Source organism: Electrona antarctica, assembly GCF_951216825.1.
Source record: "Electrona antarctica genome assembly, chromosome: 7".
NCBI lineage: Eukaryota > Metazoa > Chordata > Actinopteri > Myctophiformes > Myctophidae > Electrona > Electrona antarctica.
The window spans coordinates 31,534,479-31,561,681 of record NC_136812.1 but is presented as its reverse complement, the minus strand read 5'-3'; the positions used below and the strand labels follow the sequence as shown (position 1 = coordinate 31,561,681).

The window sequence follows — 27,203 nt, the reverse complement described above, 5'->3', positions numbered from 1 at the left end:
GGCAGAGGGGGGGAAGGATAGAAACAGTTGTGTGTCATCGGCGTAGCAGTGATATGATATATTGTGAGCGGAGATGATAGTGCCAAGGGATTTAGTGTACAGTGAGAAAAGGAGGGGACCAAGTACAGATCCCTGTGGGACCCCAGTTTGGAGGGTTCGGGGGGATGATAGCAGACCTTTCCAGGAAACCTGGTAGGTCTGGTCGGTGAGGTAGGAGGAGAACCACTTCAGTGCCGTCCCACCGATGCCTAGATCCGCTAGGGTGTCTAGGAGCAGCTGGTGGTTCACTGTGTCAAATGCTGCTGATAGGTCTAGGAGAATCAGGACTGCAGAGTGGGACGCAGCCTGGGCAGCATGTAGTGCTTCTGTGACTGCCAGCAGGGCAGTTTCTGTGGAGTGGGCCTTTTTGAATCCGGACTGGTTGGGATCCAGCAGGTTGTTCTGTGAGAGATGGAGAGAGCCATTGCAGCTTGAGAATCCACCATTCCTGAATAAAATGCCTGGTGCTGGGAGTCTGGTGCAACGCACAGGGGCTGGACCTGGTGAGAGCAGGAGTGGATCTGGTGAGACGTAGGAGGGGCCCGGACAGGAGTCAACCCACAGAGCAGAGTCCTTCCACGCGCCAGAATGGTACCTCCCAGTCCCGGCAGAGTAGTTCAGGAGGAATGGATTGTGTGGCCCTGGTTTTTCCCTAATGGGACTGATCGAGGGTAGCTACTGGGACGTAAGTCGGGACTTGATCACCCCGGCTGGGTCACCTGAGTGATGTTGGGAGACCCGAAACCCTGATGACCTTGGGATACATCACTGAGGATACGTCCCAGGTGCATCCATGCGATGTATTTTTGTTGATCACACAATAAGTTATGTTTCTCAATGAAATTGTCAAGTCTGTGTACAAATAGTTTTTCTAAGATTTTAGAGAACTGCGGAAGCAGGGAAATGGGTCTGTAGTTTGTAAATGAGTGTCTGTCACCATTTTTATATTGGAATAACTTTTGACATTTTCATACTGTTGGGGAATAGGCCTACACCTGTTTGGAAGGATTGGTTACATAAGTCAATGGTTTAACAATACCTTGTATAATATTTGTACTAGTCATGTCAATATACCCATGCAGTCTGTGGACGTTTTTCATTTTCTCACAATGTCAATGATTTCGTTTTCCTCAACTTTCCTGATGAAAATGGAGTGGAGATTATTTTTCATAGTATCACCAATTTTCAACTTCTCATTTCTGGTAAATAGGGAAAGTGAAAGATGTAATGACAGGAAGAGACAATCGAGTGAGAGCGGCCGTGGTACAGGTAGATGATCGCACCTATACGACCCGTAGCACGCGGCGTGCTTCGGCGGGTCGTTTTGGGAGTTTGATCAGGCGTGCTGCACGCCTGATCAAACTCCCAAAACTACCCGCCGAAGCAGCCACCATCAGGGAAGAAATCAAAAACGACTCGAATCCCCGTCACCGTGACCGATCTAAGAAGTGAATCCGAAATACCGGATCCACGGGGGGACTGTTGTCACGGAAACGGTCGATGGCGTGACATTAGGCCACGACGTCACGTCACCCTATAAAGTATGGCACACAGAAGCATTAATGATGATTAAGAATATAATAATACTACAGGTACATTAAATATCTCATACAGTAAGTATCCTATATTGCGAGTAAGTATATTCGGAATAATCATAAGAAGGAGGTACCTAGCTAAAACACTGGGCTCAAGTTTACTGAACATCACAACTCCCTCCGCCTAGCTCTGGTCAATAGCCTTCTACTGCTTCTACGATTCTGCCCTGCATGGACCAGAGCTACTATATACCCTCCGCCCAACGCTATCTTTACACCTGGGAAAAACTGAATCCATTCTCTTTGGCTCTAATAGTAATCTCAGCAAGGCAAATGGCTTCTTGGTTTGAGTGGGTGACAATGTTATCACATGTAAAGATGAAATTACCTACCTAGGTTCCATCCTGGAGGCTAATATTTCCGGTGATAAAATGGCCACCAACGTAATCAAAAAAGTCAACCAAAGAACAAGATTCCTTTACAGGATCTCCTCACTGGTCAACAAAAACACCTTGAAGACCTTAACAGGAGCCCTTGTACAAGGTTTCTTTGACTATGCATGCACCTCCTGGTACCACAGCACCTCAAAGGCCCTTAAAACTAGGCTCCAGACTTCCCAAAACAAACTGGTCAGGCTCCTACTTGGCCTCACCCCCCGAACCCACCTCACCCCTGCCCACTTTGACAGGCTGGAATGGCTTAGGGTCGACGACAGAGTACAGCATCTTGCAATGGGGCTGGTCCACAAGATTCGATAGCCTACACCACCAAGATACCCACGTACCTGTCTAGATACTTCCTTAATGTTAACGAAGTCCACACCCACAACACCAGAGGGAGTGCAACGAACCATGTACAACCCAGATTCGGCACAAACAAGGGACTAAATTATTTTCGCTCCTATTCCACCAAAATGTGGAACGCCCTACCAACAGTCATTAAGACATGCGAATCCCTTGACTCCTTCAAAACCGCTCTCAAAGGGCACCTACGGATGGCTGCAATTCGAAACTGGCCCCTGTAAAATCTGAATCCTCCCCCACCGCCCACCCCCCCCCCCCCCCCCCCCCCCCCTTTTTCCTGTATATGTTTCTTTTCCCTTTTTACCTCCATTATGATGAATTCCTGTTCTGTTCTTTGTCTATATAGAAGTGTCTATTTGTACGTCTCTAAATGTTTTGATGAATTGAACATGGTGGACCCTCTTGTAAACAAGTGTAATGCTTAATTGGGTCGTCCACTCACAGTTAACAGCCTTTGTATTGAGTTTGTGCTTGAAATGTACTTCTGCAAACTGTTAATAAATATTTCAATCAATCAATCAAAACGCAAGGCAAGATACAGATCCTCTGTTACAGTTCTGGTTACAATACTTTTACCTTTTACCTTGCATCATGGCTTTGCTTTGCTTGAAGTTCAACTTCAGCTGCATGTTTGGTGATATTTGTTCCATTTATTTGTGCAACTAACTTACAGGTGTTGCGGGGTGGCAGAGTCTATCTGTCTATTATTTACCAGTGCTACCAAGTCTCACACTTTGAGAGTGACAGTCACGCAATTTGACCTTTTACCACGCACCACGCCACACCTCCCATTTCACGCACGCACAATACGCACGCCGAGGGAGCGCGCGCGCGCGCGTGTGTGTGTGAGATGTAAATTAAGGCCTGACTCACACGTGCACAACAGATTGATGTATAGCTGATGCATGAGACTTGTTTACTGATGCAAGCTCGCAATTAATTTCCAATGGGAGTCACATGGTTTGACACAACATTTTTGTAGTGTTGTAGTGTTTGCATCTAGTATGCTAGATGCAAAGGTGTGAGTGAAGCCGAAGGCCTGACTCACACCTTCACAACAGATTGATGTATGGCTGGTGCATGAGACTTGTTTACTCGCAAATTAATTTCCAATGGGAGTCACATGGTTTGACACAACATTTTTGTTGTATGAGGGGGAGGGGGGCAGTCGAAACACCTCACACCTTGGCCTGACTCACACCTTCGCAACATTTGATGTATAGCTGATGCATGAGACTTGTATGAGGGGGTGGGGGGCAGGCGAAACACACTGAACCTGAAAAACCCCTTGCAGCCGTCACAGCTGGAAGCCCCATAGTGCTTGCCAGTGGCCCTGTCCCTGCAGATGGCACACAGAGTGCCCACTCCCATGTGGCTTGCAGCATTCATGGTGGCACTCTCACCAGGTGAGGAGTCTGCACCCATGGCGAGTACTTGCTTGTTTTCGAACTGCAACGTGGTATAGGCTGGGTACAGAGCCTCGCTGTAGTTCATGGCCATGTCTGCTGGTGCTTTGGGCAAACAAACTCTCATCTACCTGACAGTGAGGCAGAAAGTGGTTTTCTTGTCCAAGAAACTAATGTCCCCCCCTACCCCCACCCGCACACCCTTCACACCTACAACCCTCTATTTGAGTCTGACTCCGCCCCCAGTATGCTAGGTAGATCATGGGCCCTGCGTGATGGGGACTGGATGGTGTCAAAGGGTAGGTCCTCCTCCTTCCTTCCTTCCTTCTCTAAACTTATTGCCACACATAAAACACTTATTGATTATAACCGAATGTTGGCCATCCATATCTGTTCTTTAGAATATATACTGTTATGCTTTTAGATTTCAATGTTTTTGGCAAAACGGAGTTGATTTTTTCTTTGTGAATACTCAAATGAATTTGGTAAACCTATATACACAATTGCAAATTAGCCACTATCGTTCCACGCCACTTACAGACAAAACAATGCAAATCACACCTTCAATGAGTCATCACCTCTATGTGCCGACTGAATGACTGAATAACAAAGGGTTTTTTTTCTACACCACTATAGTCTTGCAGTTTCGGTCTGTTGTTGGTGTGACCGACCCCCCCCACAAACACACGTCTGTGCCTATTTAAGAGGACCCTGTTTTGTTTGGTGCCACACACACTGCCACTGCTACATTGTGCTTGGTCAAGCAACAGCTGTGTGGTTTCCAGATTACATAGTGTTGAGATATTCTCCACCAGTCATAGAGTCGAGAACTATAGCGTTGACATGGCTTTGCTACAAACACTGAAGACGTCTCTGCTCAACAAGAGACTCTCTGCTGCTGCTGCTGAAGACATAGTTGGGATCGTTGGAAAAATCATAACAGAGTATGAGGACCAAGATTTCTGTTCCAAGCAGGACATTGACCGCCAACGCAGACTGCTGGATATGGTTTTAAAACCAGAGATCAGATTACACCGATCAGGTTGGTAACAATTCATCACACTGTAAAAACTGAGTTTGAACATGAATCATTCTAAGCACATTTACATACATTCATATTGTAAAAATGAAAAGGTCAAATGGTGAGATTACAGTCCATCCATCAATGATGGAAGTTTTTGTGTGCGTCGCATCGCGAACTTGTAGATCGGCTAAATGGCCGAAATGTGTTGAAGTGGTTAATGTAATAAAATCTCCAAAGTATTAGTAACTCAAGTTTTCAAATAATTGCAGTGGAGTAAAATTATACATTTTGGCTCTGAGATGTAGGCTAGTGGAGTAGAAGTAAAAGTATTGGAAATTGGATATACTCAAGTAAAGTAGGCTACAAATAGCTCTTAAGTAGCCTACAGTAGCCTATACTTTCCACCACTGCTATTATGTTTTTAGATAAGTTTCAGTAATTAGTGAATTTAGCAAAAGTGGCACAGAAAAACAATGGATGGAGTTCAAACATGTAATGGTTTTGTGTTATTTTGTCTCTTTCGTAGACTCCCTGCACCTCCCTGCGTGTAAAGAGGTAAAGAGGCCCAGTCTGGTCCAGGAGCAACCCGAACCTCCCCTGATCAACCTGGATGAAAACACAGAGACACAGCCGCTGGCCACAACAACCTCAACTCAACCCATGGAAACACAAGCTGACGTGTTCTATGGAGCATCAGCACGCAAATCACGCAAAAGGAAAAACGTGGAAGGACAAAAATGGGGGAGCGGGATGAGATGCTACATTCCATGGAGATGGAAAGTAGCATGGACAAGCACAAGGCAGAGGTTCACGTAGGGAGAAAATACATTAGAATTAGATGTTGCTATTGTGACGAAGGATTTGATTTTTACACAAAACACTGTATCTACTTGCATACTATGCAATGCATGCAAGTGCATGCAGCTAAAACAATAGCCTGTTTGTAGATCCTACAAAATCACTGTTTAAAGATCAAACATTCTACAAAAGAAACTCAGTGGCAACAAGCTCTCAAGCATTATTTTGTACCTCATTGCATTTTCATCAATAAAAATGTATTAAAAAAATCAGCATACTTTGTTACTTAATACAGGTGCATACAGCAGTGGAATGCTTGTGTGACATACTAACATCAACCCAACAACAACAATAATATTGGATATGATACGAAAAAGAAATTAAATTGATTGATTGATTGAAATATTTATTAACAGAATTACAGTACATTTCAAGCACAAACTCAATACAAAGACTGTTAACTGTGAGTGGACGACCCAATTAAGCATTACACTTGTTTACAAGAGGGTCCACCATGTTCAATTCATCAAAACATTTAGAGACGTACAAATAGACACTATATAGTCAAAGAACAGAACAGGAATTCATCATAGAAAGAAAGAAAGCAAGATTATATAATTAAATAAAATAAAAATATATATAAATGAGATAGTGATAAACCGTAGGATTCTATAGCATCTGTCTACAACATGGTATTTCGTTACATTACATTTTTACCATTTGTGGTCAAAACAAATAACACACACTCAAACCATCTTCCAAAGGGATGGGAAGTACTACTATCCACACTACAGATTACTTAGTAAAGGAAAAAAGGATACATTACTTGAATAAAACATACGACTATAAAATATGCAAATGTAGATACAAATCTACAAGTATATCTATGAGTATTATACATGAATACATTTAAAGCTGCACATATAAATGTGTCCGTTATGGTTGATCAAGTTGCGTGCCTGATCGAGGTGTCACTGGTGTTAGAGCACATAAGTGGCTGCACGATTGCCAGTTTTACCCTCAGTCTTTCTAAGCATGCAAGGATGGACTGGACCAATGGTAACTCATTTCCCTCTGATTAATTAGGTGTAATGTACAGTGAAGAATGACATTCTCACTCTTTCTCTGGCCATAGATGCTGGCCAATAGGAATCAAATCTTTGTATCTCATATACTGTATAGGCCTAAAAAAAAAATATTCACATTTGATGTCATTGAGAAGTATTCATGAGGGGGGCACGGTGGCACAGTCGGTAGTGCTGTCACCACTCACCTAACAGCTAGAAGGTCCTGGGTTCGTCCTGGGTTTCGATTCCCGCTGTGGGCGTGTTCCCTCCACGTCATCATCAGTGCCCATACCAGAGGCGGGGTTGGCGAAAGGGCCTTTCTGTGTGGAGTTTGCATGTGCTCCCCATGTCCCCCCCCAGGTTGGCAGAGGAAGTGTAGCGCCCAGGATTACATTAGATAATTGACACTGAAGTATTCATGAGAGAAGTGTTTTAGAGATTCAAGATTCAAAGGATTTATTTGTCAATCAATCACTCATACAGGTAAAAATTGTAAATTGTAAAGTAGTGAAATGTTGGCATGGCATGGTCTGCAGACTGTGCTAACAATAATATTATTGGCATATAGTGGGTTAAAGATGTTTCAGATGTGAACATAAAATGAAATACTGTGCACTAAATACATGATTGTCCCCATATTCCTTATAAGACCTGTTGTAACATTCATAGAATATTGGAATGATTAACTCACCATTTCTAATAATAAGCCTTCATTCTTCAATACACATACACACATACATTTAACAATATTGAGTCCACGGCCGCCATGCTGAAGAAATTCACTGAATTATATTATCCTATAATAAGCAATCTTCAGCAAACTTTAGACAATAACACTCTGTATAAAATGATTGTAGAGTTCAATTTTGTATTTTGTGTGATAATGAACTTGTTTACACCAAGCTTCAGTTATCCCTGAGCCACTCGCTGTTACCAAATGCATAGTAAAATCTTCAGTATTCATTTGTCCATTTCAGAGTTCAATGAACACTCAGAATTTTACAGGGTGGGCCTTTCAATACGTCGGAAATCCTCAATTGCTGAATTTGTGTACACATTGCAAAAAGAGCATTCTGCAAGGAACATAACTGAAATCTACAATTTAGATAACTTATCTAGTTTATTATTTCAGTCAAGTTGACACATTCATTGTGGAATATAAGGAAGTTCTGTAAAACAACAGCTTTAAAACAGTAGTCGAGACAATAGAAAATTGAATGCTGACCACTACTAATGATTTATACTTCGTCATACAACACTATATTGCAAAAATCTCAAGCTCACAGTGTTGCATTGCAACGCGTTGTGAGATTGTAGATTTGCTGTTTTTGACGTGCGACGTCATACAATGGAGTAGTCTGACTATAAATGAAGCATATTAAAGGGTCAGTTTGGGATGTTAGATGGCTTCTTGCTTTGTAATGGTGGGTCATACTGCCTGTCATTGATGTAGTCCTCTAGACTGACCTGGACCTGATACCTCATCCGTTTGATTTTACCAGGGTCACTCAGTCCTTTGGCAGCTGGGTCAAAGAAAACTATGGCTTTCAAACATGCATATTCGTTGTCGTCTATCTGAAGTTCCTGGAAGGGAAGAACCAGTTCATCTAGGATCCTCACTGCTACCCTGCTCACCTCCAACTCTGGGCAGTTCCTAGGAATAATGTGACCATTCCCTAATAACAGGATATCTTTATATAGCATAGACCTCTTTGCAACACCAAGCAGGAGATGCTCTCCAGCATGAGCTCGCCGTAAAGCCACCTGGTCATCCAGGGGCAGGTCACAGAAGGCCGGGATGTATTTAGCCCACTCCAGCAGGACCAGCAGCTGCTGTTTCATAGACTCACACACATCTGTGATGGTAGCAATTTTTTTGGTCCTGATGTCTCCATTCAATATGGGACCAGGAGAGGTGATCTGTCTTGACAGCACATCTGCCTGAATGAGTGCTTTGATGGATGGTAAACTGCTGTCCTCATACCAGTATCTCCTGGTGCTGATTCTGTCTCTTTCGTTCTGTACAGCTTATTTTTTCATGCCAGCTCTAAAGCATTTCTTCAGTCGACAGTATCGGCATTGATTCCTCTTGTCTTTGTCCACAATACATTGTCTGCTAAACATTTTGTCCATTTGGACCACTTGTCCTCCATTTGTTCCTCCTGCAGTCTCAGGCAATATGTCAGTTTCTCCATGAGCTGTATCTCCTGAATCAACTCCTCCCATTGTCCCTGTGTTGGAGGCTCCTTCTGTCCCCATTTCCTTGTGATAGCCTTCGTTCCTGCACGAGTACAATAATTTACCCTACTGTATATGGAAAGGTTTTCAAAACATTTTAACTTGAATTTTCCATAATGGTTGTGTCAAATCCTTACCAATGGTAAACCGTATCCTGCATACAGATAGAGTTGGAATGTATTAACAAATTAACCAAATGCATCGGCTCATGATACCTATACCCTCATCATGATATGTGTCTCATTCCATCTCGACATTCACTTGGACAGAAAGATTAAGGGACACACGTGTCACACATGTGCCCCCTGCTGGCCTGAAATTCATCAATCACAGCGGAGTAGTAGGCCTATATATGTACGGGCTTATACATTCAATATTTAAATGATTTAACAATGAAAACACAATCGGCTGCTTGCAATGTGCTTTGTCTGAATCTTTTCCCACAAAATTCAACTAACAATGCAGCCTGCCTATCTTGTATTTTGTAGTCTAGACTAGCCTGTGTTACTGTTATGTTGGTTGCTAAGGAAGATGTTTCACAGCAACCGTCCATAAGGGGCGGGGTCCCGCGCGACGGACGGCTCTAAGGACCAATCAGCGGCAGAGGGCGTCCAATGAAAACGACCGCTGGCGTAGTTGTGTAGTTGGGTAGAGAGCGCAGGGAGGATCATCCTTCATCCATCCATGCATCACTACTAGCAGCACAGCGCCGAGCACAGACAGCCTGGTGGTAAGTGTCGCCTTAATATTATGTTTTCATGCTCCATTCATAAGCCATAATACGACGCTGTCGCTTGCCGACAAGAGCCGATCTACAAGCTAACAACTCGAGGCGTTGTAGCTCTTATACCTTATTAGTAGCATGTTAGTAGTAGTAGGTTAAGTGTACAGGGCTGTATTGTTTTGAGCATCACTCACAGTCACTGCCCATAGTCAAGAAGATCCCATACCATTTTCTGTTTGACAGTGACAGCTTCAGTGTCAGCTAACAAAGCTTGATTGAGATATACACACATGTTGACACACACACACACACACACACACACACACACACACACACACACACACACACAGTGTTGATCTTGATATGTCGCCAATTTTTCATGGAACAACAATGTCTTCTCCAAGTGTGTATTAGTGTCAGTCTCTCTACTCTAGATGTGTACATTTTGAATTCATCCATGATCCATTAATCCTACTATAGCATGGAGGGTAAAAGCCTCATGCATAATGCAATGTCTCTCAGGCTGATCCCTCTTTGTTTCTATGTTGCTATGTTCTTTGATCACATTTTTCAGACCCAGGATGCAGAAGAGCCAGCAGTTTGACTAACATGGAGAGGTATGAGAAGGTGAAGAAGATCGGGGAAGGGTCCTTTGGAAAGGCCATCCTGGTCAAGTCCAAGGAGGATGGACACCCGTATGTCATCAAGGAGATCGGAATCTCTAGGGTGAGCCCATGGAGTATTATACTGTTCTGGATTAAATGTTCACGTTTCACCCGCAACGCTTGTGTCGTCTTGCTTTCTCACATTTTCGATCACTTTCTTTCACTCTTATCACCTTCTATCTATTCTATATATCACTTCCTTTCACTATTACTTTCTATCGCTGTGTATCACTTTATCGTAATCAATTTCTATCACTGTGCTACTTTTGACAGATGTCGAATAAAGAGAGACAGGAGTCTCGGAAAGAGGTTGCCGTTCTGGCCAACATGAGCCATCCCAACATTGTCCAGTACAAGGAGTCTTTTGAAGGTAATTTGGTGTATCCAGATCTGAGACATATTGCAAGCTGAGAAATGAATATAACCTCAGCCATTAACCTGTCGACCAGGGGAACAGCATGGAGAATGGGGAAAGGGAGGAAGCGTGCGGATCATTAATTACATTTGGGAGGATGAGCTAATCGTATCATTTCTGTCTTTATTCGATCCAGCTGCACCCTCTGCCAGACAGGGCAAATTGAATGACCAGCTGCTAGTGAGGGTCTGGATACGGCAGCTTGTATCTGAAGCTTCGATCTGTTGTTTAGCTTGTTGAAGATCACTTCATTGTTGGCACTACTGCTTAGTATAAGTACTAGTAAAAGTACTAGTAGTATAAGCTTAGTATAAAGTACTAGGCTTGAGTTGTAACCTATGCTTTGTGTACATTTTTGTTTCTTTCAGAGGCGGGATGTCTGTTTATTGTGATGGACTACTGTGAAGGTGGAGACCTCTACAAGAAAATCAACTCTCAGAAAGGAGTCCTTTTTCCAGAGGAGCAAGTAAGCCACTTGTCCCGCTACGGCACAAGCCACCATAGCAGCAGTCAGTCCCATCAGGCAGTGGCACCTACTCTACTAATGTACAAGCCACCATAGCAGCAGTCAGTCAGTCCCATCAGCCACCTACTCTACTAATGTACAAGCCACCATAGCAGCAGTCAGTCCCATCAGCCACCTACTCTACTAATGTACAAGCCACCATAGCAGCAGTCAGTCCCATCAGCCACCTACTCTACTAATGTACAAGCCACCATAGCAGCAGTCAGTCAGTCCCATCAGCCACCTACTCTACTAATGTACAAGCCACCATAGCAGCAGTCAGTCAGTCCCATCAGCCACCTACTCTACTAATGTACAAGCCACCATAGCAGCAGTCAGTCCCATCAGGCAGTGGCACCTACTCTACTAATGTACAAGCCAAGATAGCAGCAGTCAGTCAGTCCCATCAGCCACCTACTCTACTAATGTACAAGCCACCATAGCAGTAGTCAGTCCCATCAGCCACCTACTCTACTAATGTACAAGCCACCATAGCAGCAGTCAGTCAGTCCCATCAGCCACCTACTCTACTAATGTACAAGCCACCATAGCAGCAGTCAGTCCCATCAGCCACCTACTCTACTAATGTACAAGCCACCATAGCAGCAGTCAGTCCCATCAGGCAGTGGCACCTACTATGTACAAGCCACCGTAGCAGAAGTCAGTCCCTTCGGGAGATTACTACTGCACAAGCCAGAAGCCGCTGTGAGATGACAGACTCTGATTATGTCACAGCATCAGCAGACATCATATTGGACCTGGAAACTGGATTATAACACAGATAAAGTCGATAAGGCATCTTCGCCCTGGCGGGCCGGGTACCCTTCTTCTCCTTGGGCTATATTTGGACCCTTCTTGTGTTTCCGTTCTAGCTCTGTGTCTGGACCACAAGTATAATGGAGAAGAACAGAAGAACTGAATACCAATGTTGGTTGTGACTTTACTCTCTCTTTTCGTTTTTCAGATCATGGATTGGTTTGTGCAGATTTGTCTGGCGTTGAAGCACGTTCACGACCGGAAGATCCTCCACAGGGACATAAAATCACAGGTAGAGTTGTTACTGTGTAACCTCTCCTCTGCTTGAATGCTAAACCAAGGATGACTAAGAATATAGACATTTAAGTAAGCAATTTATTTTTTATTTTTTATTTAACCAGTAAAAACACATTGAGACTGCGTCTCTTTTTCAAGTGGGAACTGGCCAAGAGGCAGAATACATAATTACACTTTCAAACGCTATATTGTACATGTCAAGTTTTACAACAACCAAATAATAAATCCATGAACAAATACCTCCAGAAGCCTATAGAAAATATACAATAATACTCAGAAATAGTACACTACAAGAACAACATTGTTCAACCTTGTTTCTTTTGCCATTTAACAATAATTAGCTTTTTATTAATTCATGCTGCAGGGAGATGAAATCAAAAGACAGATTTGCGACAGCAACCTCGAGCTTTGGCGCACAGGTGTACAAAACTGTCATCAGCATAGATGTGATACCTAGAATGCTTTGATTGACTACAGATATTGTTCACATACTGTACAGCAAAAAGAGTAAGGGACCTAATATTGAACCCTGGGGGACACCTTTTTCCAGAGTTACAGGATCAGACACAATGAGCCCTATTAAGCAAGACGAAAAACCCATGCGGTAATACAGATTTCGCCCTCGCTCTGCGCCTTTTGGTATTATGGAAGCCGTGGTGAGCGCTCACTCATATGGAATACCACGTTCCTGCATAATTTAGCATTGGGGGAGTGTCCATATGTTAATTATTTTCGCTTTGCGCTAATTTGCTATTAAGCCCCTTGACCTAAAAACACTCAGCGCATACCGATTCCGCCTGGGTCTGACCACGTCTTAAAAGCAAAAAGCACTGTTTGATGTTACACTTGAGCGGCTCTGGAGTGCTGCTGGAGTGTTGCCATGTCTGTTTTCTTTTTCTGCAAAGTTGCTTGTAAATATTGGTAGTTGTGGTTGCTTTTCTTGTTTCTAAAGTGCTTATTTGGGCTTTAATCCTAATGTTGTTTAAACCAGTGATCCTCACACAGCGACATTCCCATGTCAAGGACCCCCAGATGAATGCATTTGCCCAACTAAGCCAGTGACCCCCATGACAGATTTGTGTTTTTAAATGTTTCAATAACATTTTTCAAAAATATTCTTATTGTCACTTTTTTCAAAGATTACTTTTGAAAATAGCAGATCTACCAGCTCACAATGCATCACATTCATTCATTAAAACAATGAACTCTGACTGCAGGGGGATATATATTTATAATGATCATTATAACAATGTGCAAGAAAATATGTAAAAAGAAGGAAGAACTTTATTCATTATTTATTTGTGGACAATCAAAATATGCTGGAAATGTTAATGTGGTGTCATTAAAATGAATCTTGATATGGCAGACTCACTATCTAGAAAATAAAAACATGGCACTTCATTTAAAATAGGTTGCAGACCCCTGTTATATGCGATTCTTTAGGGAGTATGTTTATAGACCTATTTACTTGTTTCTATGAGACATGGCAACAGCTCGTCTCCTGTTGCAACAGAGGGACGGCTTTCTGTTCAAACGTTTAGATTGTAAAGGGTCATATATCGCTCATTTCTCAACCTTTAAAAAAAATTAAAACATCTCCATAATCACTGGGAAGTTAGCTTTCATACGCTGTATCACACCCGACTCAATTCTTCTTCAATAAAATGCTACGAGCGAAGACCATAACATTGGGGCCGCAGCAATACGCATGGCGCACGTATGGCATTTCAACTCATTCCTTCGTCGTGACTCGAATGAAATAAAATAAAATAAACGTTATTTTACTGGTGTTTTTCAATAGAAACAAATAAAGAGCGTGTGTGCAACAGTCAGTGCATATACGTGCATGCACTATAGGCTATATTTCCTCCTTGTCGGGATGGTGAGCTGAGCTCTTCACAGCCCGTTTGTCTTTCATATTATTCTTATAATATTTGATATTATAAACACTCATGGTTCTCTCATTTCTCAACCGTTTTTTAAAATGTAAAAATCCCCATATTCCTTAGGAATCTTGCTTTCATTCGCTGTATGGTACATGGTTCTATTTTTATCGAATTAAACAATATCAAACGAACTTGTATGTTCGGGGGTTAGACGATTCTGGGAACATTACGCATGGATTGCCAATTTGCCAGCCAATGCTGCGTATATCTACTCGCAGTTCCATTCCGATCTGAAAGGTATAGGTAGGTGCCATTTCAAAGGCTTAGTTATTCATTTATGAATCAAATGAACTAGAATAAAGATTTTTACAGCTGTTTTTCATGCTTAGAACAGAAACAAATGAAGTGATGATGTGCGTATATCTCCCTCCCTTAGCATATGGCTGCGCCGCTGTAATGACTTTCCAATGAAAACTGCAAGTTACTTAACAAAATAGAGACATAGGCCTACAAGCTATGCACATCATGGCTGTGACAGCTTGTGGATCTGTTCTTTTGAGGCATAAAGGTGACAGCATGCAGTGCAATATGAATAATTAACCCAAATGTGACAAAGTCATGTCATGTCTATGGTGCCAGTCTGCAGAAATGTAATACCACTTGCCGAAAAGGGCGCATCATCAGCTGGTGTCGTAAAGAGAATAGTACGGACATGTTCATTGGGTAAGCCTCAAAACTCCCTTAAACACTCCCATGACTAATTCAAGGCCGTTTTGCTCACACCACGGGGTGTCGAAAGCGCTTCTTACCTGGCCCATAATTGTAATATGACATTGCACCCGCCCCCACGTCTTAAAAACTGTAAAATTATATGTAATTAGATTCCACTTGCTTAATAGGGCCCAATGTCTCCTATTTTGACACACTGTGTCCGCCCCAGCAGTTAAATCAACCTGTTGCATTTTGGCCCATGCCTATGTTAGACAGAGCTTCTAGCAATATAGGGTGGTCCACGGTGTCAAAAGCCTTGCATAAATCAATAAACAGGGCCACGCAAACATGCGACTTTTCCCAAGCAGCCTTCATGTCATCCAAAACAGCAAGGCATGCTGTGACCATACTGTGTTTGGATCTGAAGCCGGACTGCATGGGATTTAAGATCACATGTAGGTCCAGAAAGTGATTTACCTGCACAGACACTTGTGCTTCAAGTATTTTTGTTAGGGCGGAAAGATTAGAGATTGGCTTATAATTATTGACGTCAAGAAGAGGGTCACCCGCCTTGAGGAGCAGAGAAACGTAAGCTTGCTTCCACTCCACAGGTAGACTTTGGGAAATTAGCAAAAGAAAGCAATGCCTTTAAAGTTTACTTACAGTAGTTGTATGAAGGTTTCATGCTGCGAAAATAGATAATCTACAAGCTCTCAACATCACAAACTCACGATGCAACGCATTGTGAATCATCTGTTGTTGTTGTGTGACATCGGTGTACGATGGTCACCTAAACCAAAATATGGAAGCGGTTGGTTAAAATTCACACTGTAATTTTGAATTTTCCACTCAGAACATATTTCTGACTAAGGATGGGACTATACAGCTCGGGGACTTTGGAATTGCGAGGGTCCTGAATAGGTATGTTTTTAAAAAAAAAAGTAAAAACAACATACAACAAAAACACAATAAATGCATGTGCAATGTATAAAACATGAATTCATTCTAATCTTTTCATTTTTGTTTAGCACTGTGGAGCTGGCAAGGACATGCATAGGAACACCATATTACCTGTCGCCTGAGATTTGTGAAAACAAACCGTATAACAACAAAAGGTACAAACATTGCAGTGTTTGTGTTTGTGCTGGTTTGTCAGTCACACTTTAAACTTTATTCACATGCTATCGCTGTGCCAGTCGTGTCATTGTGGTGATTATTGGGTATCAGATCTCTCATATATTGAGTGAACTAGCCGGTGTACATGCCGGCAGGAAGCTCGTATCGATTCACTCTTTGAGCCACTTAAATATGTATGTGATCTAATCCTCATCTGTACCATTACCGTGTGCTGTTCAGTGTACCGTTCATGAAGAACAACCTGTTTTCTCCTTTTTTTTTATAGGACATTTCCAATTTCCTTGTATGTAATGCGTGTGAATGTAAACCTAACCAGAATTTACCCCTATGTCTGTTTTGTGTTGTATGCTTTCTCTCTCTCCCAACACTCTCCCTTTTTCCTTTCCCAGTGACGTTTGGGCGTTGGGGTGTGTCCTGTATGAAATGTGTACCCTTAAGCATGCAGTAAGTATCTGTATGTCAGTGGGTTACTAATGAACATGTGGTTCGCTGCCTCCTCCCTTCATAACATTAAATCACTCTTTCATGTGCTGAGGGATGTTAGCGCTGCTGATGTTATCCCATTTAGAATGCACAGCAAAACCCTGTGTGTTTCAGATGACTAATCCATAACCAAAAGGAGTTCATTCTATTAGGCACAAAATAACAGTTAGTTATGGTTATTTGCATTAGGAATAGATACAAACCAATACAAAATTAATTGCCTGATGCATTATATCATCACAGTATTGCAGTACTATTAGAGAAAATAAAAGATGAGTATAATTTTTTTATTATTTGCTGGTCTTTCATTATAGCAACTTTAGCTATTTTTGACAGGGGGGCAGGGGCATTCGAACATGGGGCTAAATATGTATTTTTGAGTGGTGTAAACCACTCCTACAACTGGCTTTGTTAGTCTGTGCAGAAAAAATGAGCATGGTTGCTATGTTCACCCTGTTCACCCGGGTGTGATTTCATTACGTCAGACATGATTTCATTACGTCAGACAGGCTATATAAGACCTTACACCACTCAGTTCACACGGGTGTGATTTTTTTTACACTTATGGTGATTTCTTTATAATTGTCCTACTAGACCTGAGTAAATTACATTTGGCCACAAAAGATCACAGGATCTATTGAATGTGAAGGAGGAGGTGACAAACGGACATATTGAGCCTATAACACACATTATGGCATCCCCCTAGTAGTCCGTTGTATGTTCAGACACACGGAAACCAACTACTGTGGCCAGCTGTAATTTTCTCGGGTCTAGTAGGACAATAGTAAATAATAATAAAGAAATCGCCATCAAATTGTGTAAAAAATAAAATACATATTAGCAACAACGAATGCCCCCGCCCCACTGTCAAATAGCTAAAATCCCTAAAATTAAAGAACGCAGCAAATTAAAAAAATATATACTCAAATTTACTTTCTCTAATAACCTAAAACATGAACCTTGGTTGAAAAAAACCCCCAAATTTGTCCTTTAATTTGTCCTTCATAAAATTGAAATAAAAATAGAGTATACCGTACTACAATCAATGGCTACATTTTAAATTCTTGAAATGTTGGTCACGTTTTCAAAGATTATGGGATTATACTTCTTAAGAATATGGCAGGGATGGTACTGAACCATATCTGGGGGGGAAGTTCACCCACGATTTTCAGAGCATGACCGTAGAGGGATTCTGTGCTACTGTTCAGAACCAGGGTTTTATGCAGTAAGAAAGAGGAGGGGAGAAGTGCTTACAGTGACATGCATGCTAGAAGCAGGCTTGATTTTTGAGGGGTGATAGCCCCTCCTATGTCCAACCTTTGGTGTGTGTATCCCAAATGTTGTCCTAACACAAACATTAAATGCCATTGGCAATTTTGACTGTTGTGTAAACTGTAAAACATTGCGTAACACAAACATTGATGACGAAGGTGAGGACGCAAATTCTGATTAGTCGGAATGAGATGATGTATGATGATGTACGATGATAAGATCGCCCCTCACTTCACACAGGTGTGATTTTTATTATCCTGGGACAGCTTCAGATCACAAACAGAAATATATAAATTTCAGTCATACCTTTAAAAATACAAAAACAAAGAGGGGTGAACCACTTTAGCCCAAGCACCTTAGACTTGCTTAATATAAAAACACATCACACACATAATAAATAATATCTAAGATGTGGCTTCAAAGCAATCTTCATTACTTGTTCATAATAGTATGTACTATCTTAATTAGGCTTGTTGCATTCAGTTTAGGGATGCACTGATTGCAAAATGTTGTACCGACGCCGATGTTTGAAACACCAATTGGACCCATAGCCGTTTTATTTTTACACAGGTTTAATGTTTGTCTTTAGTTCAATGTTTGTTTTGTAAACGCATTGACAATGAATGGAAATGTTACGTCCTAATGTGTCATTTACATCATATTGACTCTTTAGTGTTAATGGCGTTTAATGTTTGTGTTTGCACCGTTTGTTTTACATCACCATTACATCACCTAATCAACATGAGTTAGACTTTAATATATTAGCTCCCCTCACTTCACACGGGTGTGATTTTTGTTATTATACATTCCCACTTTTGTGCCAGAAACCAATAAATCCTCATTATTAGGATTGTCAGCCCTTCATCACACTTCAGTTCATTACACTATCTTTTAATGAGAAACAGAACATTAACAGATGAACATATCATATCAGCCTCTGGTATCACTGAATGTATCGACATTTGTCGATACACTGATGGCCACAAGGCAGGTATTGGATGATGCCAATCTACGGCCGAGAAATCGGTGCATTCCTGACTTGGTTGTACCGTTCTGCACATAATGACAGATGTGCCTTTTATTCTCAGTTCGAGGCTGGCAACATGAAGAACTTGGTTCTGAAGATCATCCGAGGGTCCTACCCCCCCGTATCCAACCACTACTCCCAGGACCTGCAGTTTCTCCTGGGCCAGCTGTTCAAACGCAACCCCCGGGAGAGGCCATCGGTCATCACCGTCCTGGACAAACCATTCCTCTCCCGCAGAATACAGAAGTTCCTCACACCACAGGTACAACTGAACTCGCAAACGGTTGTACTAAAGTTGTTCTGAAAAAAAGCTGCCAATACTGCCTAAAATGCTGGTATCGACGAGTATGCCAGTCAGATTCCAATACCACGTCATTTATTTAATATTTGCCCATTTAGGACTGAGGCAGATCCGAAAATCAGACCTGTCTGAAGTGAGTGGTGCAACAGCGCCCCCTGTTGGTACCCTAAACATACATACATAGGGGGCTCCATCTTGCGCCACCCTTATCCCTTATCTCTAAACTAATTTGCCATTCTTTACTATTTTGAAAAACATTTTAAAATAGTTCAACTATCGAGACATTGTGAGCTTGTAGATAGGCTATTTGAACTATTTTTAAATAAAAGGTTTTTGAAAATAGTAAAAAATGGCAAATTAGTTTAGGTATAAGGGTTAAGGGGTGGTGCAAGATATAGCCCAGGGAGTCAGGTTAGGACACAGCCAGGGACGGACAAAGCTGGGCATTGGAGTGGCTGCACCCTATGGTTGCACCACTCAAAAATGCCTCCTAAATCCTGAGCTAAGTTTTCTGAAAAACTTTATTTAATAATATTTATTCAAAAATTGAATTGCTTAGTGTACATAGCAACAATAACCCAAAAATTGTTTCCCGTTTGAAGGGTAATACCGTAAGTTATGGGTATCGGGAAGGAAAAAATGATATCGGTACATCTCTAAGTTGTACTCTAATATTCCATTGCACGCACTACGTCACAATGCAAGGTGTTGTGTCCTTGTAGATTGGCTGCTTTCGGCATGTGACACCAGCGTGCAACAAAGTGTAAAACAGGCTTCAGTTTGACTTAATTTGACCAAATCAAATTGCTGCTCTTTCTTGCGTTCCAGATCATTGCTCAGGAATTCAGTCATGCATACTTTCACAAGCAGCCTAAAGTGGGTCTGGCACAGGGGTTACCAGGTAAATGAGAATAAACTACCTGTATAGAAATATGTACAAATACAAAACTGTGACTTTTCAGGATTCAAATAAAAAAATAGCAAAAGTTGCAGATCTACAAGCTCAAAACGTGTCCCTTTGTGCTGCTTTTCGAGCTTGTGAATCTGCTATTTGTGATGCTGTAGTATTGTATGATCAAGTAGGGTGAAAAAACACTGCAACGAGATTAATCTATGAATCGATTTTATTTTCCACCCCTACTTCCTGATCTGTAAACTTTTCTGAATTTGCTGTGGTCCTTTTTACTTGAAGCAAACAGACCAGATCAAACGCATTGCTGTCACAGAATGCTATGTTTTATTTATTTATGACGTGTGTGACCAGCCAAGCGTCCCGCCCCTGGTGCCATACCGCTCACCCCATCACAGAAGATCACCAAACCAGCCGCCAAATATGGAGTGCCTTTAGCCGTAAGGAAGGTGTCGGATGCTGCCAAGAGGCCGGCGGAGAGGAAACCTACCGTCAAACATAAACCGGTTAGTAACTACACTCTCTGAACCCAACCATCAGGGGCGTTTTGACTCTCACGCTTTATCATCAGTAACGGGTGTGACTTCGCTGTCCTTTACGTTGAACTAGCGGACCATTCCCCCCTTTGGTGTGTGTGTATACATATCTGTGTGTGTGTGTGTGTGCATGCCTTCATGTCAAACCTCTGAAGCCCAGTGTGTCATGTCGCTCAGGCCCCCCTCCCACCAGCCCCCCAGAGAAGAGTGAGTCACGTGGAGGAAGAGAGGAGAAAGTTCGAGGTACAGCCAAGAGGGATACCCATGTAACTTGTCTTATCCCCCTCCTCTACCCTCTCCTCCCTCCCCTCCCCTTTACACACACAAGGGCACGGTCACACATCCTGGGGTGTACTGGAGCTGGGGTGCGGTGGAGACCCACTTCACTAGTTCATGCATGTCCACACGTCACATGCACGTGCGTACTCGTTGGAGTGAGTGTACCTCGTGTATCGCTTTAAAGCAACCGTTCATACCCTTACAATAGCTGCCAAGTGTCAACAGGGTGAATTAACATAGGAATAGATGCATATCAGTGGTCCAGTGTGTGACCTGTTTACTGCCAGATTTATTTATAGAAGTTTTGCTTCTGCCAAGTATTTTCATTCTATAGGCCTAATTTCAAGGTGAAAACCAGAAGTAAAAACTGACTGTGTATCATGCCCCGTGATCGTTATTTAATTCACCCAAAACATACATTTTGCAACCACGACAGAGGTGATGTCTGCAAGGTAAATGCATATGACAACACTAAAGTGTGTGCGCGTGAAGTAGTGCAGTAGAACATCCACAGTACACCACTGTGTGTCAGAAGTGTCGGAGCCAACGCATGCCGAGTTAGGCACGCCAATTGACCCTTTGTCAAGTCCCACTGTCCCGTTGCGTCTTTCTTCACACCCATTTGTTGCTGTTTGGTTGGACAAAAATCCTTTCTCTCCATCCACTACCATTGAAATAACAGGTTTTTCAGTTTCTTCGGATTGATATTCAGGGTATTCAATTCTTATTTTAAACTTGGTCTCAGTAAAATGTTAAATGTTTTAGCAAATTCCACATAAACAACCATAATGCGGCACCAGGGTAGAACAAGGCAGAAAGAGCCTGCGGCTAGTCACTCATGGACCAATCGGAAGGCTGACAATGGGTCAATTTCCCATGTTCATCTCGCAGTGCTGGTTTGGTATGTGGTTCACTTGACTTACGTTTCAGTAGTTGACTCACTGAAAGAAAACTACAAGCGAAATGGCTGTCAAGTGGGGTCAACGACGGCACTACCTTCCTATTGATTGACGCCTGGTCAATGTTCACTAGTGTTGAACTCCAAGTTTTGACATTCACACTCATCAATGCTCCACCCCTTTGCTCCCATAGTTTGGCAGTGAACGTGGAAGCTGACGCGTATGAAGTGAATGTGTGATCGTGCCCTGAAGATAGTTCTACTCTCCTTCTTATTAACCCCCTGGGTTCTCTGCTCCCGGCCCTACTTCGAGCATTCTGCCTGACTTTTGTTTTATCTCCTCCTTTTAATCTAGTACCCAGTCTTAATTTCCTCCTCTCCTGCCTCTTCCTGGTTGCTGATAGAGCAGTCCTGCCTACCGTCTTTTTTTTAAGGCCGCTTCACTCTTGTCGCATTGTTTTGATTTTTGTCGTTCTCTGGTGTCTGCGTTTGCAGGAAGGCGCGAGGAAGAAGAGACTGGAGCTGATCGAGAAGGAGAGAAAGCAGCGAGAGCAGGTGAGTTTTATAGTTCAACCAAAAGTTATTGATCATCTACGCAAAGTTCTTTGTCAACCGAACACTCTCAGAGTTTGCTGACAAAACTCCACATCAACTGAAAACAATTATGACCTTTACAGTTCCAGAAAGTGATCATAACCATAACATTTCTAAATACACCTCATGCAGCATAATAAAAAAAAGAAAACAGTTGCACTGTGAGTAGAAAAGATCTCTCTATATATAGACACCATTATTTAGTTCAGAATGTACTTTTGTTCCCTGAGTAGACCGCCTAAGGTAGCACTTGCTCCCCAAGTGCTGCCTTAGAAGCTCCACCCAGGGAGCAAAAATACCCAACAAAACAGTGACTGTAGCTAAATTCTGCTCTAAATAATGGTAGAAGATGGGTCTGTAACAACTCACAGTGCAAATATTTCAGTCATTTACTCTACTGGCCGCCGTTGCTTCAGCTGAAAACTGCTACAAATAATTGCTAGCAAACTCCTTGAGTGTTTTTGTGGACAGAGAAAATGTAAGTCTTTACACTTTTTTTAATCGTTTTTTGAAAAATCATGACAATTTGTGCAAATCTTTGCTTCCCCTCTGACCAGTTCCTTTCCCCTCACCCTGGCCAGCCGGGGCGCCTGATGGAGGGGAAAGGAACTGGTCGGAATAACTTGTTCCTTCCATGCGCTACGTCTGGCCGGGGAAACTCCCCCTGTCAGGTGAAAAGAAGCAGCTTGGACTCCTCATGCATAGAAGGAAGCATGAGGTCAGTCCGCTGCCGCTACTACAGGAAGTGTAGTGCCCAGGATTACATTAGATAATTGACACTGGGTGAAAAAATGGGTTACAAAATTGTGCGATAAAAAATTGCTTCTGGGCATCCCTGGAACAAAATATAGGGGGGCAAATACATATTATCATAATTGACATGAAAAAGTTTGAGAACTACTCGGGTCTTAAATGCTCAATTTGTATTTTTCAGATGGTCCTGTTGAAAGCAGTTCAAATGAAGAGACATGAAAAGGAGAAGGTGAGCACTGCAGTCACTATAAGCAGCATGAGTGCAACCTAGTTTCTGCCTTATGATGTGTTATTGAAGTGGTCGGTTGTGCAGCGATTCCCAACCTGTGGTCTGACACAATCGATCAATCCATCTGACCACTTAACACAGCAGCAGTTGTTAAGTGGTCATTTGGGTGGTTCGCGAATGCTTTTTGAGATCTTCACTCGTCCAGAACAGGTTGGGAACCACTGTGGTTGTCTTAACACTGAGGTGACGTGAACTCTTGACCTCCAGATAAATCGTATAAACCAAGCACGAGAGCAGGGTTGGAAGCACGTCCTGAGTTCTAGTGGAGGCAGCAGTCCAGAGAGGAAGGTACTGGAGGCCGCCAGCCGCATGCTTTCTCATTGTATCAGTCCAGAGAGGAAGGTACTGGAGGCCGCCCGCCGCATGCTTTCTCATTGTATCAGTCCAGAGAGGAAGGTACTGGAGGCCGCCAGCCGCATGCTTTCTCATTGTAGTCCATGCTTTCTCATTGTAGTCCAGAGAGGAAGGTACTGGAGGCCGCCAGCCGCATGCTTTCTCATTGTAGTCCATGCTTTCTCATTGTAGTCCAGAGAGGAAGGTACTGGAGGCCGCCAGCCGCATGCTTTCTCATTGTAAATCACAAGATGGCATTTGAATGTCATACCTCTGCAGTGGTGGAAGTACTCACATGTGTTACTTAAGTACATGTATCAATACTGCGGTTACAAGTAAAAGTCTGGTATTAAGAATTGACTTGATTAGAAGTAGTATTGGCATCACAATACTTAAAGCACCAACAGTAAAAGTACTCATTATACAGAATGTCCCATTTCACAAGTTTTTAAATGTGTATATATATATATATATATATATATATATATATCTTTTTAAATAACATATCTATAAGCTCAAAGTGCATTGCAAAGTGACACATTATGAGTTTGTAGATCAACTATTTTCAAATAGGGCTGAAGTGGTTAATGTCTGTGTTTTTTTACTGGTAATCAAAATCTACAATCTAGTATCTATCTTTTCAAATCATTTTAGTGGAGTAAAAGTACAATATTTGCCTCTGATATCTGATTTGTAGTGGAGTAGAAGTAAAAGTATTGCAAAATGGAAATACTCCAGTAAAGTAAAGATACCTCAAATTTGTACCCAAGTACAACATTTGAGTACATGTACTTAGTTACTTTCCACCACTGTACCTCTGGGACCAAACCTTCAGCACATGGCATTTAAATGCCACTAATGCATGGCCGCCGTACTGAATTTGCATGACTGTTTCGGAGCGGGTGGTTTTCCGGAGAACTGCTCATCCGATGGATTTCACTTCATTGGGTCCTGGGAAGTACCTTCACCAAGTGTGAAGCCATTCAGATGAATGGTTCTCTGGATACAGCATGTGAAAGACATGCAGACATTATATTTCATACTTTTCTCATTCCTAGAATGTAGAGATTTACATATTCTGCATTTAATCATCTGTCAATACATCCGTCATGTTCAATACAATCAAGTTTAGGGGTGCAAAGGTTCATTGAACTAATCAAATAAGTTGTTTATGCCTGCAATACCCTCATACCTGTCTAACTACTTCTCCAAAGTCAGTGACACCCACAGCCACAACACTAGAGGGAGTGACCATGATCTGGTACCACCAAATTTTAGTGGAAAAAAATGTAAAATGGGAACGTTATCATTCTACTACTCTGCCACTAAAAATGCCCTGACAACGTCGATTAGATGTGAATCACTGATTGCTTTCAAAATCGGCCTGAAAAAACATCTATCAGGAAACCACAAGCTTAATGGGAGGGAGATAAATATCAATTCCCATCAAATGGGGGTGTTATTCACCACCGCCGTTTTTGCTTTCTCTCCTTTGTACATAGTGTTTTGTATCTCCTTTGTACATATAGTGTTTTGTATTGGTTGATGACTTGTATTCTTGTGCTAATTTCTTATGCTACAGTATGTTGATGGATTGAATTCATAGGACCACAAAGGAAGCATGTCCCCATGACTTTTGTGTGTTATCCTTTTAGCCGTAATGTCTGACTGTACCACCTGCTGTTTAGATTTCTGACTAAAGTATTCAATAAATCAATTTAATACAATTTATGTATTACTAATCTATCCGTATTCTTTTAGGCATAGCTGAAAATAGCTCACTACCTCACAATACATTCTCCTGTAACCAGTGTTTAATCCAGGCTGTCTGTCCTCTGTTCTCCTGTAACCAGTGTTTAATCCAGGCTGTCTGTCCTCTGTTCTCCTGTACCCAGTGTTTAATCCAGGCTGTCTGTCCTCTGTTCTCCTGTAACCAGTGTTTAATCCAGGCTGTCTGTCCTCTGTTCTCCTGTAACCAGTGTTTAATCCAGGCTGTCTGTCCTCTGTTCTCCTGTAACCAGTGTTTAATCCGGGCTGTCTGTCCTCTGTTCTCCTGTAACCAGTGTTTAATCCAGGCTGTCTGTTCTCCTGTAACCAGTGTTTAATCCAGGCTGTCTGTCCTCTGTTCTCCTGTAACCAGTGTTTAATCCGGGCTGTCTGTCCTCTAGTGTTTTGGACGTCTCAGGGCGGCTGGGCCAGCCCAGGGTCACGGTGCCCCTCCAGCCCCCATCGTCTCAGCGCTTGGCCAGGGCCTGTATGAACACTGCCACGCTGCGTTGGACCAGATGGCCATGCTGCAGCCCAAAGACTTCAGCAGAGATCGATCACCAGCAGGGGGCAGGAGTCCTGTTCGGTAGGTTCAGGCCAGGCCTCTGCCTTCTTAACTCGCCAAGGACTTATTTAACTTCTTTTTCATGATGTCCTGGAGCGCAAAGGACGTGTTTTTCGTGTTTTATAACATGGTAAAAAAAAATATATATATATATATATATATATATATAAAATAAAATAAAAGATATAGGATTTACAAGCTCAGTGAGTGCGTAATGTTTGGTTTGACTGTATTGCCCTGTGCAGGGGTCATCAATGTGTCCGTACACAGACAAAAATGTGTCCCTCGCAAGACATATCCATGGTAAATCTTTTAAAATTATTTTTGGGGGTTTTCCGTGGCGCAGTAATAAAGTGTCTGCTCACCACGGAGAGTGCTGTGGTTCGAATTCACTGTGGTGCATCAGTAAATTGGACTAAAACGACTAAATTGGGGAGAAAAATGGGTAAAAATCACACCAACAAAATGTACTTACTTGCCAGGCCCGTGTTTTAATTGGGAACAATGATTTAATTAATACAGAAATACTATAATTTTAAAATGTGTAGCACATTGCCATAGACACTATGGCACATTAGAAGGCCACTAGTATACATTTAGGGCTAGGTCTATGTGTTTCTGGTAATATTGACCGATCGATGCCAAACTTTGCACACACACACTCCCTAGATGCCAACTATGAACCCCTGCCCCACATTTTCCAGAACGGCCTGTTATAGCGGCACCGATTTTTTTATATTACTCCTCCAGATTTTGTCCAAACATTCCGCAAATTGTTACTTGAGCACTATAGTCATGTGCTCAAGACGGACCGATATTTCATATTCCATCCTAATTGGCTAACATTGGCTTTCAAAGTTTGTAGGATTGGCGCGTTTTGAACAAAAAGCCTCAAATCATGAACGCAGCGTGCAATTTATGTGAAATCTTTCATGCACTTTCCTACTAAGCTGAGGCATATATCCCACACTTTTCACATTGGCCTGTTATAGCGCCACCAACAGGTGGATTTTTGCAAGACACATTTTTGGAATAAAATTCCTCAAATCATCCAATTGCCATCAAAGGCGTAAGAACAAATGGCACCCTTTTCACATTGGCCTATTATAGCGTCACCAGGAGGCCACAACCTGACCTGGCCTGATGGAGACCTGTGCCCCAGAGGGGCACTTTTTCTAGTTTTGTATGTA

General features: G+C 42.2%; 1 protein-coding gene, 1 long non-coding RNA gene and 1 pseudogene across 4 annotated transcripts in view; 2 read left to right on the top strand and 1 right to left on the bottom strand.

Moving 5' to 3' along the window:
- Window positions 1-4,377: 4,377 nt before the first annotated feature.
- LOC306926707 lies at window positions 4,378-5,878 on the top strand. Its single transcript, XR_013790421.1, has 2 exons — window positions 4,378-4,825; window positions 5,334-5,878. It is a non-coding gene; the product is annotated as an uncharacterized lncRNA (long non-coding RNA).
- Window positions 5,879-8,058: 2,180 nt separating this feature from the next.
- LOC306926196 (hepatocyte nuclear factor 4-alpha-like) lies at window positions 8,059-8,796 on the bottom strand (annotated as a pseudogene). The gene has a single exon. The product of its transcript is annotated as a hepatocyte nuclear factor 4-alpha-like (transcript).
- Window positions 8,797-9,560: 764 nt separating this feature from the next.
- Window positions 9,561-27,203, top strand: part of nek1 (NIMA-related kinase 1) — a 41,098-nt gene continuing 23,455 nt past the window's right edge. Inside the window, exons 1-15 of one of the 2 annotated variants that reach the window (XM_079505246.1) lie at window positions 9,561-9,640; window positions 10,209-10,360; window positions 10,573-10,669; window positions 11,083-11,180; window positions 12,184-12,267; window positions 15,723-15,790; window positions 15,898-15,984; window positions 16,396-16,450; window positions 18,850-19,050; window positions 19,918-19,990; window positions 20,354-20,505; window positions 20,713-20,778; window positions 22,208-22,267; window positions 23,241-23,288; window positions 25,850-26,034. In XM_079505246.1, coding sequence (XP_079361372.1) covers window positions 10,244-10,360; window positions 10,573-10,669; window positions 11,083-11,180; window positions 12,184-12,267; window positions 15,723-15,790; window positions 15,898-15,984; window positions 16,396-16,450; window positions 18,850-19,050; window positions 19,918-19,990; window positions 20,354-20,505; window positions 20,713-20,778; window positions 22,208-22,267; window positions 23,241-23,288; window positions 25,850-26,034 — 1,391 coding nt within the window. In that variant the 5' untranslated portion in view covers window positions 9,561-9,640; window positions 10,209-10,243. The remainder of the gene's footprint in view (window positions 9,641-10,208; window positions 10,361-10,572; window positions 10,670-11,082; window positions 11,181-12,183; window positions 12,268-15,722; window positions 15,791-15,897; window positions 15,985-16,395; window positions 16,451-18,849; window positions 19,051-19,917; window positions 19,991-20,353; window positions 20,506-20,712; window positions 20,779-22,207; window positions 22,268-23,240; window positions 23,289-25,849; window positions 26,035-27,203) is intronic. The other variant, XM_079505247.1, reaches the window with a different exon arrangement.